The 15,031-nt window shown below is 52.2% G+C and overlaps 1 protein-coding gene across 11 annotated transcripts in view; it reads right to left on the bottom strand.

The window, feature by feature from the left end:
• Positions 1–15,031, bottom strand: part of LOC107274493 (DNA N6-methyl adenine demethylase) — a 65,643-nt gene that overhangs the window by 10,260 nt on the left and 40,352 nt on the right. For 9 of the 11 annotated variants that reach the window (XR_001539462.2, XM_025091739.1, XM_015753693.2 and 6 more), the window contains 4 exons: positions 8,588–8,824; positions 3,474–3,711; positions 3,156–3,391; positions 75–3,021 (listed from right to left, as the gene is read on the bottom strand). Coding sequence is in view for 10 of the 11 variants with exons in the window: in XM_025091739.1 (XP_024947507.1) it covers positions 75–3,021; positions 3,156–3,391; positions 3,474–3,711; positions 8,588–8,824 (3,658 nt within the window). In the remaining variant the exon portion in view is untranslated. Of the gene's footprint in view, positions 1–74; positions 3,022–3,155; positions 3,392–3,473; positions 3,712–8,587; positions 8,825–11,587; positions 13,019–15,031 lie in introns of those variants that run through there. The other 2 variants (XM_025091742.1, XM_015753697.2) reach the window with 2 other exon arrangements.

The raw sequence follows: 15,031 nt of genomic DNA, 5'->3' as shown, positions 1-15,031 counted from the left end.
TGGCTCCGCCCTCTCTCGTGGTTAGTGTGTTCTCTCAGTGTTAGTGTCGTGCTGAATAGTCAATGGCAACTCACATTTGTCGGCAGGAAAGCAGTTGCAGTCGGGCACTTCGATCCTCACATTATTCTTCAGTTTCTCCAAGTGTTCTTGCAACTTGCTGGGAGGCGCAGTCGTGGATGCTGAGTTACTGGGACTGTTTGGACCTTCGTTCTTGACGTCCACGTTAGGTTTCTGGGGGGTCTCGGCGAGTATCTCGTCCCTTGTTTGCAAACCTTGGCAGCAACCCTCTCGCAGGTGCTCTGGGGTTGGTTGCTCGGTGCCACCTCGACGACAGCACCAAGAACCGACCCCCGCGGATACCTTTGCGGGTCCCCCGTCGCCCCTGAACTTGTAGCTCGATTCCTGATCAATTTCCTCCTCCGGATCAGTCTTTATCGTGTTCTGTCCAATCTGTGCGTCCTCCGGTTGGACTGCGTTGGATTCCGTGACTTCCGGTACCGAGGCGCACGAGTATTCCCCACTCTCCTGCTTTATCACTTGGCTAGAGTCGTACTTCACTTCTTCTTCCGTTTCTCTACTACTCGAAAACCTCGATGATTCCACGTCCGTAGCGGCGGAAGTGGTTTCGGAATACGTTTGTTCACTGGAAACTGCGCCACTTTCGAAATCTTTTGCGAATTCTCTTGTGCCTTCTTCCGTAAGAGGCTTCTCAGATTCTAGTGTCTTTTCTGAATGTTGCGGCGCGTCTTGTTGGGAGTCGATTAGGGCCTTATTCTTGTCCTCGATGGAACGTTCGACCTCCTGACCTATGCAAAGTCTTTGCTGAAAAGACTTGTCGTCGATATTGGGTTCCTCCTGGCTCTCGAGTTTATCCTCATTCCAGGATTGCTCTTGTTGCTGCATCTGTTGCTGATGTTGTTGCTCTTCTTCTTTGTCACACGTTCTCTCGAGTATCGTCTTATCGTCCGCGGCGAACTTCATGAAATTCTCGATGGCGCTTATACCGGTTTCCGGTAGCATGCTACCGTTGTTCAGATTGTTTCCTCCTCCCGTCCATTCCCATAAGCCACCACCGCCGGGCAAACTATTGGCCCGAGGGTGGTGGCTATGCAATAAAAAATTACCGGTCATGGATTCGTTCGTTTGCGCCATTGACATCATGGCAGACTGATTTAGATATTGCTCCGGTCTCTTGTCCTGTAGCTTCTCTACACTTTCATGAGATTCTCGTATCCTGTCGTCCGTTGGAAAATCGCCATTCGGCGCGTTTCCACCGTTGCGATGTTGCTGTTGCGATATCTGATGATGTACGTGATGCTGTTGCTGATCCTGATGAGCCATTTGATGCTGTTGCATCTGTTGATGTTGCATTTGCTGTTGTTGCTGCTGCTGCTGCTGCTGCTGCTTGTTCAGTATCATCGTCTTGAGTCGGCTATTTAAATTGACTCTATTCGATTGCGAGAACATGTTGTTCTCTTGGCCATCCTGGCTCTCAGGATATCCGTTCTGTTTACTAGCTTCGGCTGTTTGCTGTTGCCACATAATTCTTTCACCGGAATTCTGCATCTCTTGTTTTGTCGCCTGTTGGCCCCAACTGGGCTGGCTTTCTGGTCCCGAATTTGGTGACCAGTTTATTTGACTTTCCATTTTCGTATCCTGATTGTTGGGATTCTGCCAGGCCCCGGGCTGATGTCCTGGCGTTCTTCGAGGACTCGGTTGAGAGTCGGGCCATTGCTGAGGTTGTTGCTGGCTGCTATCGCTCTTCAGACTACTGGGTGACCAATTTGGTTGACTAGTCGGCGTGTCCGGCCATGACATTTGATTAGAGGGAGTTAGTCTGGGACTTTGTTCGATTTTAGTCTGTTGTGACCATTGCTGTTGTTGTTGCTGCTGCTGCTGCTGCTGCTGCTGCTGCTGCTGCTGCTGCTGCTGCTGCTGCTGTCGCTGCTGTTGCTGCTGCTGTTGTTGTTGCTGTTGCTGCTGTTGCTGCTGCTGCTGCTGCTGCTGCATCTGTTGACCGGACGGAGTCAGTCTAGGATTTTGTTGGGAATTTTGCTGCCCCGACATCTCGGGGCTGCTCTGTTGCCAACCGTGTTGTCCGGACGGTGTCATTCTTGAGTTTTGTTGAGAGTTCTGATGCTCGGAGAGTTTCGGCGAGTGCTGAGGCCAGCCCTGTTGGGACTGTTGCTGAGCGGACGGTGTCAGTCTCGAGTTTTGACTCTCGCGAGGCTTCGGACTTTGTTGCGGCCAGCTGTTCTGAGCTTGTTGCTGTTGCTGTGACTTTTGCTGCTGCTGTTGATTCTCTGTATTGTCTGACCAGGACTGAGGAGTCTGTGGCTCTTTTATACTACTGTTTTCCCAGCTCATATGACTGGCTGGTCGAGGTAGCTCTTGTTGATTCTGCATTTGTTGCTGATGCTGATTTTGTAAATTCTGTTCGTTTTGCTGCTTTATACTATTCTGCAGGCTCTGCTGCTGATTCTGCAGTTGTTGCTGATTCTGTTGTTGAGCCTGCATTTGTTGCTGTTGCTGCAGACTGGCGTCGTTCCAGTTAATTCCATTAACGCTACCAATCTTCGAGCCTGTATCGGACCACATGTGTCGCTGGTTTGATTCGTTCGCCGCTTGTTGCTGCTGCTGCTGTCTCTGCAGCTGTTGCTGCTGTTGTTGCTGCTGCTGTTGTTGCTGCTGTTGTTGCTGCTGTTGTTGCTGCTGCTGCTGCTGCTGCGTAACGGACGACTGCCACTGGTTCTGCGATTGCTGTTGACCCATTTCCACATAGCCTGGATATCCGTTAGAGTTGTGTAAACTCTGTGGGCCCGGTTGAAGTGGATACCCAGGCATCTCGTTTCCCGACACATTGGCCGCGGCAATTGTAGCGAATCCCTTCACCTGAGTGTCCGTAGCGGCAGCTTGCTGTGCCTGTTGCGGTGGCTGTTGTGCTTGTTGCTGTGTATCCATATGAACTGAACTGCTACGACTCGTCGGCGTAGTCGAAGGCGGAGGCGCCATTGTCACATCCTATAAAACCATCAAAATAGGAAAAATCCATAGAGACAAAGAAAAAATCAATCAGAGATCCACCTAGGCGCACAAACATCCCCGTGAGATTAGTTTCTAAAGCACATTAAGTGACAATCGTAATAGTTTCTCACCTGCTGTTGATATCCATTAACATACTCCTGCCTCTCGTAACCAACAGCCTGACCCGGTGTGGCCGTGGGATCCATGAACTGACCATTAAGTGGCCTTTGAGGTGTGGAGGCGGCTGTTTGTGGCGCAACCGGTGCCAGGGGTGAGGGCTGACCCGTAATTGCGTATTGTCCCGTCGCCCCGGCACGCTGAAAAGCGGACTGATCCGCCGTGATAAAGGCCTGCTGCTGATAGGCAACTGAAATCGTCGAATCAGCCAGTTAGAGTAGTTCTCAAGTTCCAGTCATACTTTGACTCCAGAAATGGAATCCGACGCTTACCAGGTTGCGGGTGATAAGGTGTCGCCGCGCTGTACTGCGTGTGATACCTCAGTTCCTCAAGCTGATTTGGCGCAGGTATCTGCTGGATGAATTGTTGGGGTGGCCAGGTTGCTGGAGTGGTCTCCACTGTCACAGCACCAACCGGACCGACACCCTGATGCCACACGGTGTTACCAAATCCAGCCGCGGGCCGGAACCCGGCACCGGTGTCCCCGTAGAATGGCATCACTCCTGGCGACTGTAACGCAGATTAAAAAATCCCCTAAGATTATCTCGTTCGAAGTCCTGCTGGCAGAATGCAGCTTCCACTACGTGGATCCATCAAACGGGCAGGTTCATCCGGTTAAACTTCAGCTGGCTTAAGCTCCCCCCCCCCTCCCTCCCGCTTGTTGGTATCAGAGAAGCACCGCGAAAACTGTGAAAAGCGCTGTGAAAGTTTATAGCTGTCTGCCACATGAAAGGGAACCTTTCAGGGATGTAATATGCCCGGAAAACCATAGATGCCTCCACGGTGGTACTTAGACACGTGCATCGCAAGCGCTTCCACCTGGATTCACGTGCAACGTTGCTAACACAATGAATTCTGTACATGAAAGGCGAATCGCGATACCTGCGCGAAGGTGCTTTCGTTTATTTTCATTTCCGCCGGGACGTCGGCGTCGCATCGAGCGCGAAACTATCGTCGGCTGTAAAATAAGAATCACCGCGCTTTACCGTAGCCATATGACGTCGTAAAACAAACAGCCTCGCGAACAAACAAACATTCTCAAAATTGCAAATTTCCGCGTTTGAATTTCATTGCGCAGGGAATTGGCTGCCTGTATTAAAGTATAACAGGAACGAGGGTGGGTCGACACGCGTTACGGACTGTTCCTGGAAGACGTCCCCAGGGATTCAGCCACTCTAGGTCTCCTAGAGTCTCCCAGGATTTGGCTGGGTCCTGGCAGTGGGTTTTGGGTTTCGTGCTTGAAATCTCAGAAAAGGTTTGGGATTTGGGCGAAGCTGAAACTCCGGCAGTTAAGCCTTGCACGAAGTAAGCGTTTGAGGGAGCTTCCATGATAGATGGGTACATTAAACTCCGGGCTAGGGTTGTTTCCAGCTAAGCATACGCTACCGGAAACGGAGACCATCGTCACCCTTAATTCCTCAGTGGAATTAGCATTCGCTTCTCGATTGGCTCTGATTTTATGACGTCACGGGTAGGCTGGAAGGACGGCCGCCTGTGTTTTCGTACTGTTGCGCTTCAAGATCCAAAGACGTGCAGGATCAATATCCCACCCTTTCACTGACCGACAACAAGGAGTGACCACTGCAACGGGGGTGGTGCGAAAAGTTCATTGGGGTAGGAGAAAAATCCATATAGCAACAGCGAAACGTCTCGTGCGAACCTTCGTTACGCCGGCGCTGTTACGCACAGTAACTCGGTTACAGGTGCTATTGGGATTTGGCCCTGTTAATTAGTAATTAGTGGGTTTGTTCATTGGCGCGCTGCTTCATTAGCACTCTCCTGACACCGGATAGGGCTGTCGATAGTTTCCAAGCGGGTTTGCAAAACATTCCCGGTTTAATTGCCACGGAAGAAACTATTGTACGTGGAATACAAAGGCACGCCGGGGAAACTATCGAAGAGAGGATTCGGATAAACAAGGGGATGATGGATAATCCCGCGATCCAAGGGGAGTCCCTCCGATTTCCTAAGCGGTGATGTATTCATCCAGGTGATAAGGTCAGGGTTGAGGAAATGGAGCTTAAGGAAGCGAGGGCTGGGAGGGTAAAAAGGAAAAGGGTCGAAGGGCACGGACCGAAGCCCGAAGTGGCTTGCGGTTCGGTGTTTGTGGTTGAAGTTGATGGTATCGAGGACGAGCAGACGCGCGTCTCGCCAGCCAGCCGAGGGAGCCTCACCCTCGTTCCGATCCTCATCCTCATCCGCAACCTCATCCTGGAGCGACCCCTCCTAACATCCCTCTCTTCCCCCAAGGGGCAAGTCCTTCCGTTCTCGTGGCACCGTGACCTAGGCCAATGTGAGCTCAGTTGCCTCATACCGCGATAAAACGTTACGTCCCGGGACACAGTCGACAACACCCAAACATAACCCTCGGAACGCGCCAACCTATTCCTTCCCCTTTGGCTCTTCCGTGCCGAACCCTCTTTTAGCCTCTTTCATCCCCATTCGGCCCCATTCAACCTCCCTTGGCCTCTATTACCGTCTAGGCGTATCTCTTGCAACCCCAAAAAGGCTCCCGACCCTTCCCCTCGACATTCACAGACTCCGCGGGCCTCTATCAAAAATCCATTATCTTCTCAAGGAACTGGCTGCACGTCCTCCTGGTCCAGTGCGATCTCGGTGCGCATCCCGGGGGATCAATGGATGGAACCTCAAAGCCAGAGGGCTTTCGCAATGACTTTCAATTAAGCTCGAACTTGACTGGAGGAGCATTCGGAGGAAAGACTCTCTTATAGCTTTCCCACGTGCCGAGAAAAGGTACCCAAACCCCATTACGTGCAAAACGCCCTTCGAATTCGCATTTTCTGCTCGTTTCAATCGAGAAGTGGATTGTTAACGGAGAATTCGAATAAAGGCTCACGAATTTATCGGGGGATTAGCCAGGGCAATCAGCCCCATATCGATACGTTTATTTCATTAACCGCTTCGGCTCCAGGGAGGGTCGCGCTTCCACGGTGCGAGGGCTGTTCGTATCGAGCAAATTCATTTGTCGATGCATGTGCGTGTGCATGTGCATGTGCACGTTCTCCAGCCGAGCATGCGAATAGGTCACGTCCTTGTGCTCAGACTAGGAAACTCAATAAAGCGATATCGTTTGAGCAGTAAAACTTCCCTTATCGCGCCATTGATACCTGCTCAATTTCCCAGCGAATTGCACCCCTTACAAGACCACGTGGTCTTTCGCTCTTCCTCCTCGGCTGTTTCACCGAGCCAAATCGGTCGCCGTACCAAAGCAGCGTCGCATTGTAAATCAGCCCAGTAGTCACTCTGACGTTAATGAGGATACGTGAAATGGCCGTTACCTTTCTTCGTGAGAAAACGCACCCACGGCACGTCCAGCGCGATTTCCCACTCTGCGGCAGACAGTGGTTTCCCGAGGTGCTCCGACAGCTCTAAAAGAGCCTTAACCCTGACCGTAAGGGTAGAAGCGGTTTATCGGAAGGGTGGATCGACTGGCTGAGCATTTTTTTTTGGTCGTGAGCTGGCTTCGTAAAATGGCAGTAGGTATAACGGCAAAGAAGGGGTAGACTAACGGCAGACAGCGGCTGTGGGGGCGGCGACCGGCCGCCAACGCGAATCAATACCCGCAGGAACAGGAACCACCAACCTACGAGGAGAATCCGAGAGGGAGAGAGAGGGAGAGAGAGGGAGAGTGAGCTGCCGAGCGAGAGCGAAGGGGAGGAAGAAATAATATCAGGAGGGTTGCAGTGCCGTATACCTATGCAACGGGACGATTAAGGGATGAAAAATTATAAGAGGGAGAAATGGTAGCGAGGAACAAATGAAAAACTGGGAGAAGAATCGAGAAGACGCGAAGCAGACAGAAGAATGGACGGGATGCATCTTTAGTCGTGGCGATTTCGCATAAATCGAAGCGACGCCATTGAGCGTCCCGACCCGAGATGATCGGAGTACAGACGGGGGAGGCTGTAGGATGGAGAGTAAAAGAGAGTCCAGAGGCTGCAAGACAAACGCTCTATAAATACGCGACCGGCCGTGAGGAGTCACGTCGATGCATCGCGAGCGGAATATCGTCCTCGGATGGCTCCACACGATTTCCGTGAGGACTCTAAGGCTCCTCTCACAATGTCAGACTGCATCGACCTTCGGGATCTTCGACAATTCGTCCCGCTCCCCCCAAGAGCACAGCGTCGAGGGGCCTTATGCACTTTTATTGCAACTGCATTCACATGGCCGCTGCCGTCCGTGTGTAGACGTAGGAGCCAAAGGAGTGAGTAGGTGCCCTTGCAATTTGGCGGCCCGACTGTGCCTGTCTCACTCTGACACGTGCGAGTGCCAATCGCTCCGTCTCTCTCGCACTCACGGCCGGCATGGAAAACTCACGTAATCCAAGGTGTGCACCTTATCTGGCCCATCAGCTCTATTCCAGTTCGGAATTTAAAAAATACCAAAAAAGCGTCATGGAGCTTCGTTGTTAACGAAGTCGGTAGAAAAAAATCGAATTTCTGTATTACTGGCTGCGTCCAGCTTGGCTGAAGTGGAGGGAGAGTGAGGCGCGGAGATGAGGTCCAGCCTATCGGAGTATAGAAGCTGCTGAGCAGACTGGTTCGCCCAGTAACCTCGCACACCGGACTGGCTCAGCGCCGAGTATCTTCGCCGAGTATCCTGAGCCAACAATCGAGAGGTTCCTCACGCTGTCATCAAAGACAACCACATTCCTTTCCTCGTTTATGCCTTTCCTCCTTCTCCCTGTCGGCTGGACCGGCACTCGAGGAGTCTCTTTATTCCTAAGAGGGAAGGTAGGACCGATCTCGAAGATTTTTCGAGGACTTTCGTGCAATGGCGCGTGTGGAAGCCACTAGGACAGCAGCCAGTGGTTTGGCCGAGGGGTCTAGGTCAGGATCTCACTCTCGAGGATTTGGGATCGTCCGAGAGGTCGGGAGTTCATTCAGGAAAGTTCCCCGGCGCGTCGCGAGGGAAGGCAGCTTCCTCGCAGCTTCCTCGCAGCTCCCTCGAGAACCTCCGGGATTCCTATCCTGTTGCCGGGAACGGTGCAGCCTGCTCCCTCCGACCCGGTTCCGGTCCCTCCCCCACCCTGGCTCCGCGTGCGCGCGTGTGTGGGTGGGTGCGACACGTCCCGGAAAGTGATACCCTGGCTGATGCACAATAATGATTCGGCGAACCCGACACGAGGGAAACTGGAGCGCAGCGGAGATAGGCTGCACGTTTACGCCGATAAGCTAAACCACGTCGTAACTATAGATTAGCTGTCGCCATTAGGAAACCTGTCCGTAACTGTGAGATTACTTGTACGTAGACTCCGAAAGGACTTTCGGAGTTTCTAAGATGAGTCCTTGGTAGTAACTAAAGAGAGAAAGAGAGAGAGAGAGAAAATATTGAAAAAAAAAAAAACAAGACGAAGACTCACCATGGATACTACCGGCGGTGGAGGATTTCCGTTTCTCAGAGTCCCCGGTTGCTGGCTCGCAGCGGGATTCAGATTGTCCTTAGCCTGCTGCATGGGATCGGAGTGCAGTGCCTGTTGCTGTTGCTGTTGCTGCTGTTGCTGCTGATGTTGCTGGAGTCCTATTCCTGCCTGCGGACTACCCAGACCCGCTGGCGCACTGTCGGGAGTGCTCACTTGTCTCGCGATCTTCCGATAACTCTGCAACGTCAGAGAAAAAAACAAGGGATGCTTTAGATTTCTCAAGGCCTATGGAAACACGGGTTGTCGCGATATCTAGTTGGCGAGATGCAAAGGGCCACACCGACGTCTCTCGAGTACAACCGTGTGACCCTAATGCTAAAAATATCTGGCTGCCCGAAGTAGGCCGCTGCTCGCTCAAACGCTTTCCATAGTTCGACCGGCAACTGACTGACAACTATGGCCGACTTTCCGAGGTCTTGTCAATTATCACGGAGTCGATTCCCCCGTCTTGATAAAGAAGAATCGCGTCCCGATTGTCAGACGCGAACGTCGCCTGCCGAGGAGCCGCGTTCGCGCATTCTCATCCACGTGCATTTACTTTGCAAGGGACAACCTCGAAAATTCATTTAAGGCACTTGTATAGCAATCACGTATCGGCAGCTCCAAGTTTCTGTGGAAGCTGGTATGTTGGCGCCCTAGAGGTCTTGAGGCTTGTATGCGTCTGCCGAGGAAGTATAAATAGGCAAGGTCTCGGGCCCACGCTGAGCTTGCCGGGAGAGTCAAACCCGTTCAAAGATCTTGTGTCTTGACTGGTCCCCTACTGTGAGATTTTCTCTGGACACGTGGATTTCAGATTGAGAGGCAAGTGACAATAGTTGTGAGTCGTGCTGAAAAATGTAATTTTTTGGTAAACTGCCCGAGACCATAGAGCCAGCAGTCGGCCCGCCGAGGAGATCAAGAGAACGTCGCTTTAGTCAACAGTTGCATGTACTGGAATTCGGGGTCGTCATTTCTTTTTATTTCTTCCTAAACGTCCCTATACGTTGGTACGTTGGTACGTTGGTACGTTGGTACGCGCTCTCGCAAAATCGATTTCGCGAAAGACCACCCAAGAGCGGAGACTATTTTAATCGGGAATTTATCTGCCCGTAGCTGTAATGACTTTCGAATGACTGCTACAACCCGAAGAACGGACATCGAAGATACTTCTTGCAACGAAGCTTCCTAATCGAGTACAGGCTAATTATCGTAGTCATCTTCTTGTAGATGGGAGGACTAAGTGTCTATGGATTGCCAGAGTGAAGCTGCAGGCCAATTAGTCGGAAACTATTTGACGCTGGCAACGTGTCCCTGTGCGCTCCCTGACGCTGTTTCAAAGGAATTTAGAAAAAGCACAACGCGGCTTGTCTTTTAATAAGGAGACTCTGTCGATTTAACGAGGCGAGGGCATCCTCTGTTTTTCGGAATGTGTGGCGAGACGCCTCACGTATGTAACGTGGATACAGGCAGGAGGTCGGAAATAAATTCGGCCGGGGGTCACTAAAAATCCGTAGTCGCGCGTCTTCGAGCTTTTTATTCGCGCGACTCTTTTAATTTCAATGTCTGGCTCCCCTAATGACGCGCAAAGCGCCGGAGAAGAAAGCCCGTAAGAAATTCATTAAACTTCACATTTTTTTGCCTTCACCCTCTCTCTCTCTCTCTCTCTCTCTCTCTCTCTCTCTCTCTCTCTCTCTCTCTCTCTCTCTCTCGGCCTGGCAAAAAAGTCTCCCGCAGAGCGAAGCATAGAAAGCGCCGTAGAAAGGGCTCGGCGATGGACCCGGAGGCTGGAGAACGCGTGACAGGAAGTTCGAGCGTGCTACTTTTTTCATCCTCGTTAAATCTTCACGCAACGCACGAGCTGTGCGTGAGGATGCGTATCCACGTGCTACCGTTCGACATCGTGAGAATTCTTAGAGCAAATAGCTTGGAATCCTGCTGCTTTGGAAAATTTCAATTTCCAGGCTGAGTTAGGTAAAAATTTTCCACTCGTCAGTCAATAAGCAGCATCCGGTTGCCTGGTTGAGATCTTTGAAGGCCCCCCCCCTTATCCACGTGTTTCACGGTTGCCAAAGGAAGATCAGAATTCCTATTGGCGCGTCAATCATCTCCGAGAAACGTAATACCTTCCGAAGGGTTTTTAGGCTGCTCAATGATGTGGACACGACGAGACTAGCCGGAGGCAACCGGCATAATACGCGACCGTTAGGGTGAACCTCCCCCAGTGGATCAGCCAAGGGATTCGATAGGCGTTCCTCGGGCACCACGTGGGTAGACACGTGGCAGATCGTACTACGAGTCCGTCAAAGGATAATAGCTCCCCATTGGTTTCGCGAGTTGCGATTCGGCAGCCCCATCTGCATACACCTGGTGGCTGACAGGGAGTCTGGCTCATTTTCAAAATGATCTGTCAGGACGCACGTCACTAGAATTAAGCGGGGAGCTTTTAATTTTCCACTTCGACGATCCCGAAAGCAATTCTACCTGAGAGATCTGGTTGCCCGGTGCAAGGCCACAGGGTGCGTCTCGTGTTCAGGAAATCCTGGAACAGCCGGCGCAGGGAGTCTCGTTGATTATTATCAGTGACGAGTTCGTTCGGTTGGCACCACTGGAAACTGAACTCTCCGGACCTGCTGCGTCCGATTGGGAAGCAAGAATCGAAGGTAGTCGCGCGTCTCGCGGCGCGACTCGCTGCTAACAGTATAGGGCATTCTGACCTCAATTCTTCAATAGCACACACGACTGTTGCGCAACGACACAAACTCCATTTTACGCGTTTCGGTATTTGGTAAGGGCCATGGACTGGCGTCGAGCAGAGTGTTCTATATAATTACGAAGGTTACGGAGTACAGTTACGGAATCGCTCTTATGTAATGACATAACATAACACGATAGCTGTCGTCGGAGAACGAAAATGGAAGGACGAAAGTGAAAAATCTTTCGGAGAATTTATATGAAATTTACCAGAGCCAGAAACACGTGTGGTCCGTGGAGAAGTGACGTTGGAGATTTTGGAGCATCGCATCGGGTAGCGCATCGATATAAAATAGACACCGTATGGATATTTATCGAAATTACAATGGGATCGATGCTTCGCTTCGGTGATACACAAGACGCGTCCCTCCGGGCAGTCGAGTGTGCCGCATCGAGTGCAGTACTCCCACGTCCAATCAAGTAAAAACTCACTCTCTGGGAAGGCCAGCCGCTCGAGTCTGGCAGTCAATCACGTGGCCAAATTCCCGGATTGCCGAATCCACTACACTGCTCTCTGGATTCTCCGCTGACAATATTCGATCAAATCCTGTGGAATCACAACGCGATTAGATATCGCTCACAGCAACGTACACTCCAGTCAGTCACTTGGCGGGGCTTCCTCTTGTTCACCCAGCACACCCGTTACACGCCCGGGAACTCACAGACGTACGGACGGTGCATGTACACGGTGGCTCGAAACTCACGATCAGCTGATCCACACGACTCTCTCGAAAGGAAGCCAAGCGTGCACCTTCTGTGCTGTTGGATGGGTCGAGGGGTCGAGGGGTCGAGGGGGCAGGGGCAGACCGGCGCAGCGCTCCACGTGGAAAGAGACTTCGTTCCACTGGTTTTAAGAGGCTATCACACGAAATCCATCGGTGAAGAACCCACGTAAAACGGACGCTGCTTTCAAACTTTACGGAATTCTTGATCGAGTTTCGCGAGACACTTTCCCGTGCGGGACTCGATGAAATCTCGACTGGCCGTGCACCGAGTGGCGGTGGACGTGGTGGGAAGAAGGGAAGGAAAAGGAGGCGGTGGAGGAGGTCTCGAGAGAGAGAGAGAGAGAGAGAGCGAGAGGCCGAGGGAGAGAGGGAGACGAAGGAAGAGGGAAAGGAATAAAAAAGAAGCGAAGAGAGGAAGCGGGAGAAGGAGAAGGAGAAGGCGAAGGCGAAGGAGGATAAATCGAGGCCGGTAACCGCGCGCTCCTTTCGTATCCACCGAGTATATTCGATTGTATCGTGTCCCTCGTGCGAGCGTAAATACGTGCGTTCGTTCGTGCGTCCCGTCCGACTCGTCTCGGGTTCAGCATTGGCTACCAAGTGGACGAGGTCGCTATCACGAATTCCAGCATGGCCCGTGCACGTTATCACTCCTCGTAGATCCGTCTCGTATTATCGGAGCGAGTTCCCTGGATTCCCGAGGACTTTGGTCCGATGCCCGTGGTCTCTCTCTCTCCCTCTGTCTCTCTCGGGATTTCTGTCTTTCCGTTGCACCACGTTCTGCAGCACGTCACACTTGGCTGCGCCACACCCACGAGGCCGCTGAAGGAGGAGGATCCCGACGACGACGACGACGACGGAGTCCGGAGCAGCACGGTGCCACGTATTCGCGGCCGTCACTCTTTGGCGCGTTTCTCGCGATAGCGCGCGCCTGCGACATCAGAGAGAGAGAGAGAGAGAGAGAGAGAGAGAGAGAATAGCGCGCGCCTGCGACAAGAGAGAGAGAGAGAGAGAGAGAGAGAGAGAGAGAGAGAGAGAGAGAGTGAGGAGGGGGGGGCGAGAGCGCGAAGCCAAGCGCGCTCGTTCGGCCGCGTCGCGGCGCTTTTACTTTCCCAGTTCAAAATGAAGCCCGAATGCCGCACAGGGACGATTCTTGGTGAACAACTGGAACCAGGACGCCTTCCTTCTTACTGTTAGCTTCCGCCGATTTCCTCCGGAAGTTCCCGTCTCTTTCCTGATCCTCCAGTCTATCCGGCTACTTTTCTGCTTACTTGTCTGCCTGCTGGCTGGCTGGTTGGCTGGTTGGCTGGTTGGCTGGTTGGTTGAACCGCGCGCGGCGCCGCGTCAAGTGCTGCGCGCCTTTGCGTCTTCGTCTCCTTCTCCGCCGCCGCTTCTACCACCTCCACTACCACCTCCACTACCGGCACCAGCACCGGCGCGACCGTCCACCACCACAACCACCAGTCCTAGTAGACCTTACCACCTCCACAAGCTTTCTCACTGACTGCCGCTCGGAAACGTTCGTGCCTTTCCGTCTCGCTCGCCCACACTGCTTCGCTTTTCGTTTCTTCCGATACATAAACATTTCTCCCCGCCGCCCCTCTACTCCTTCCTACTCGCGCTTCCCCCGTCTCCTCCCAACTGCATCCACATCCTCCTCACTCCGTCTCTCTCTACACCTTTGTCCAGGAACCTTCGACGGGGACTTCGACTCTCTTCTCCCTACCTAGGACTTCAACCGTAGAGAGTCTGAGCATGGCGCACCCTCTCTCTCTCTCTCTCTCTCTCTCACACACACGGTCGAACGGCCTCCCCGACGACGACTCACCACGGTAGCCATGGCGATGCCACTTCCTCCTGAAACTTTATTTTCTCATTTTTCTCTTCTTTTCCCCTCGTGCACCCTCGACTTGATTCACTGAAAAGGCTTTCCTCGAGGACAGAGACAACCGGTGCTGTCCTCTGTGGGTAGTGAAGGGTGGTGGGTACGTTGCTGGAGGATCACCTGGATAACTTCTCGATGAAGCACAGGAAAGGCGTCGCTTCCTCGGATCACCGAGGGCTCTTCGAGGGTTCGTTTATTAACGTTCGCTGCAACAAGTTGCAGAGGACCCCCCCTCTCGCCGCCCCTGAATGATCCTGGCTCTGGCTCCGGCCTGATGTGCCCTCGGCACCCCTCGGCACCCCACGCTTTTCGACGAAATCGAGAGTATCGTCGCCCTCTCTCTCTCTCTCTCTCTCTCTCTCTCTCTCTCTCTCTCTCTCTCTTTGAAGAGTGACTCACAAATTCGCCATCCCATCCTCCAAACTCAATTATTCACTTTGAGCAGCGGATCAAATTCCAACTAGTCCCGTACCTTCCCTTCCCGATGACGATAAGGAAATCCACCGTTGAAAGCCATTGATACTATCGAATATCGAAAATGACATATAGCGAACGTTAAACTTTAGAACGGAGGCCAAGTAAGAGGAGGCCTATTAATAGGAAGGGATCTTTCGGCCTACGTGACTAATGGCTATCTTTATCTAGACTTTCTCGAGTCGTGGAACGTTATCTTATCGCGAAGGGCGCCACGATAAGATAGTCGAGTCACGATTCCGAATAATGCCTCCAGGTAATATGCTCAGGGACTTCCTTCCATCCGTTCGATACCTTCGATACCTTCGATACCTTCGATATCTACTCCAAGTACCGTAATTTCGATTATTATTTTCCTCCATGGGAATCTTTGTCAAATGGGCTTCTGATCTCTTAACGATCTTCTCGGACCAACCCCTGTTTCTCTTGACGAGTCCTCATAACGGGTGTCAATAGTCGAAGGATCGGTTTATCGGAAGCGGAAGCTAGCGGAAGGAAAGTGTGTCTTTTGCGATGTGGTCACTTCGGCATGACGAACGAGAGAGCGAGAGAGAGAAGGGTGGCGGGAGGGGG

The sequence above is a fragment of the Cephus cinctus genome, unplaced genomic scaffold (assembly GCF_000341935.2).
Source record: "Cephus cinctus unplaced genomic scaffold, Ccin1 Ccin1_scaffold3202, whole genome shotgun sequence".
NCBI lineage: Eukaryota > Metazoa > Arthropoda > Insecta > Hymenoptera > Cephidae > Cephus > Cephus cinctus.
Note: the sequence above shows the minus strand (reverse complement) of the source record. Positions and strands in the feature narration are given on the sequence as shown.